The following is a 3,653-nucleotide window of genomic DNA, read 5'->3' as shown; positions in this document are numbered from 1 at the left end:
TCATGTTTCACGGCATTTCCCTGGGGATTTCTTGTTCTATGACTCTATCTCAAAGGAGGAATAGAAGCCTAAGTAATTTGACTTCACAGTGTCACATAGACATATAGTTAAATGCATTCCCTTTGCTGAAGCAGTTCAGGGCATGTCACTGTATCTTTTAATTTATAGTTATGCCTTATGAAAACCAGATTTTTCTTATGATAATATGACACAACAGAAATGGACTAATTCGAAATGTCAATCTATTTGCCAATATACAACCACTTTGATTTTCCTACCATAAGTGAAGGACATACAGAATTAAGATGATTGCATGAAAACAGTGCCACAGCAGGAGACAATGACATGAAAACTTACCATTTTCACCTTTCAGCAAAGCTTCAGGATCAGTACTATTGACATCTAGAGGAAATGACAATAAGAACAGTCCAGTCAATTACTCCTGCCCATTATTTGACAGTGGGTATATGTGTGTGCATGTGTCTTATGTGTGTGCATGTGTGAAATCTGCACAGAAAACAGAAGAGATATTCAATTTTAACAAGAGGTAACCCCTGTTGTGTCATAACTACTGAGCCAGACACTGTGCTATGTGCTAAATTAGCAACTTTACTTCCCCAATGATAGGTGCATTATTGATCAGCCCTGTGTTTGAATGAAGAACTGAATTTAGAGCCCGTATGAGAAAGTCTCCTAGTATGTTGGTTATCTTTAGCAAATGGACATTTATTTTTACTTTAGAGGCTGAACATTTCAGTATGAGTCTTTCCAAAGACAGATTAAACAAGTCACGTGTCTATTTCTGTGATAAAACCTGAAGTGGGAGTTATACTTAAAAGGATGACTCCTGGGAAACGATGCCCTCACTCTGTTCTGAAATAGGCAGGGGTCTGGCTTTTCTACCTGAGGCCAGGGAAGTTTGCAGTTAAGGTAGTCAGGAGCTAAAACAAAATGCTGCACCATGAGACAAAAGCAGAGATACAAAAACTTACCAACTTTGCTTTTCTGAAAATTTTCAGGATCTGGGGTAATACTGACAACTAAAGCAAATGAGAGCAAGAAAGAGTCAATTCCTCATTCAGATGATAATATATATATATATATATATATACATATATATATCTTTCTTTCTTTCTTTCTTTCTTTCTTTCTTTCTTTCTTTCTTTCTTTCTTTCTTCTTTCTTTCTTCTAATGCAGAGACAGGAGAGCCTCCTCTTCTCCCCGCTTGGATTCAAATCTAGGACCTTGGAGACACTAGGAAAGCACTCTACCACTGACCCAAATCCCAGCCTGAGACCCTCATTAAAAATGGAAGCCTCACAGTTCCAAATATGATGATCTCATTCTATGTAATTCCTACATGCTATTTATATTGCTGATAAGAACATACTGAAGTTACTGAGGGATACATATTTTCCTTTGTTAGCAAAACTAGATTGTAATATCCAAGAATGTGCATCATTCTTCTGCATTTACAGCATCTAGTACAGTGCTTCCCACAAAGCAGGAGCTGCTCAAATCCATGATTGATTGAAAATAAAAGAAAATTGAGCTGCTTTTAGTTTTCTACATTCCACTGAAATCAGGTGTTTCTACTAAAGTGAATCTCTCTGATCCAAGAAGGGACAAAATAATCATACTTTGATCTAGTCTAATTCAAGATAGAAGAAAGCAAGCCTAATTTTCCACGTCATATGTATTTCCAATGTCACTGACTCATATGCATAGATTTTTTTCCAGAGGAGGTGTTTGTGGACATAAAGACAACAATATTCAAAAAAGATGATTCCTATCCAGTGATCATTGTTTGGCTCGGTTCTTTGCTAAATGCTCCACCTGCATCACGTTGCTTGCTTCACCAGTAACATTAAGTGAGCTGTGCTCTGGATAAACCCATGATCTGAACAAGAAATAAGGCTTAAGGAGGGAAGGTGTCTCATCCCAATGAATAGCCATGCACATTACGAGTGTCATTTAGGCAAGCTTTACATCTAAGCAGAGAAAGCAGCCCTATCTGTCCATATCATGCATGCCCCCAGTAGCTTCAGTGTGGGCATGTGAGACTTTGGAGACCAAGAATTTGTGGACACAACAACCTTAATACTAGCAAAAGCAGAAACCTACTCAATGATCATTGCTGCACCAAGCACTGGTTAAATGCTGCATTTGCATCAATTTGTTTAATTCCCTCAGTAGTATCTGAGGCATTTGTGTATGGTTCATATAATGAATGAGGAAAGAAGGGTAAGCATTATAGATAATCCATGCCCAGCGAATGTCAGACCTGAACTCAAAGGACACTATGGTGATTTAAAGGAGATAACAGCTATAAAAGTCTTTGTAAAAATGATCTTTAGAAAATTATAGAAAGTAAATAGTCAATGTACTATTTTCACCACTGTTGACACTAAGGAAAATGCTTTTCCTAGGACTTAATTATTCTTAGTTTATGGACTCTCATTATTACAATAGCTGAGCATTTTAATGAAATTCTAAGAATAGAAAGTTAGGTTAAGACTTATCTCTAGATTTCTGAATAAAACCTGAGAAAAAAAATTACACTTCTCTTGTTTGAAGAGCAAAACTAGAAAGGACTTTATATCATGCTCCCCAATGGATACAAGAATGAAGGAAATCATCGGGTAGAAATAGTTCAGAATGTATCATTGCATTCTCCGATTTAGGATAGTCTTATCCTAAGAAGAGTAATTCGTTTTGGCAACATGATACCAAGGCAAAGGCAGATTACAGTACCACATAGTCTATTCAGGGATATCCAGTTCTGATATTTTTACCTACATCCAGGGAAGTCCAGAAGCTGGATTAAAAAAAAAAGTGTGGTATTACAAGATGGAAGGAAACATACACTGAAACTTACCATCTTCTTCTTTCAAACCTGCTCCTGTGGGATTAATATTGGTGCCAACTGAAAGGAATAAGAACAAGCAATAGTCAACCATGCCTATTTTTAACAGCAGGAATGTGTATTACATATTCATATATGTATGTAGATATGTATATATAATCTGTCAGCAGAGATAATGAAGAGACAGTCATTAAAAGATAAGTTCCACAATTCCAGAAATAATTGGTCTTACTCTATAGATATCAGTAGATATTATTTTTATATTATGTTTCTGCACAGGAAAAGTTTATGTTCGTGAAGGTAACTTAGTTTTTTACTTTGAAACTGGATTATAATATCCAAGATTTTGAACTTCACGAATGTTAATTTGTCTTTCTTTCTTGACAATTGGAGTATCATAGCCATGATTACCTGCTTTTCCTCTATACAGATAGCTCCTACAGTGCCTGCTTCCAAAATAGGCGCTATGCAAATGCTCAGTCAATGGAAAACTTAAGAGAACTGGCTGTGGTACAGCCTTCAGCATGCACTGCTGACATGCAGAGATGGGAAGGTTTCTGAGGATGGGGTAGCCAAGAAGGAGGGAAGACAACAGGAAGTAAAAAATAAAATGAAAAAGAAAGCAAGTAACGAAAGCATCCTCCTCCCTACTCCCCTAAAGAGGCTGTCCAATCCCAGAACCAGCACCTGAAGGAGGCTGATCTAGAGAGATTTCCCATGTACATGTAGGCCAGTGGTCATACCTTTCCAAATCATGCTTTCTCTCAGTGCCACCTGTTCATACGTA

General features: G+C 37.2%; 1 gene segment (V, D, J or C); it reads right to left on the bottom strand.

Moving 5' to 3' along the window:
* Window positions 1-832: 832 nt before the first annotated feature.
* LOC101579663 overlaps window positions 833-3,653 on the bottom strand; it is an 11,773-nt gene continuing 8,952 nt past the window's right edge. Inside the window, 3 exon segments of the C gene segment in view lie at window positions 833-903; window positions 993-1,040; window positions 2,879-2,926. Coding sequence covers window positions 833-903; window positions 993-1,040; window positions 2,879-2,926 — 167 coding nt within the window.

The sequence above is a fragment of the Octodon degus genome, unplaced genomic scaffold (genome assembly GCF_000260255.1).
Source record: "Octodon degus isolate 3935 unplaced genomic scaffold, OctDeg1.0 scaffold00031, whole genome shotgun sequence".
NCBI lineage: Eukaryota > Metazoa > Chordata > Mammalia > Rodentia > Octodontidae > Octodon > Octodon degus.
Note: the sequence above shows the minus strand (reverse complement) of the source record. Positions and strands in the feature narration are given on the sequence as shown.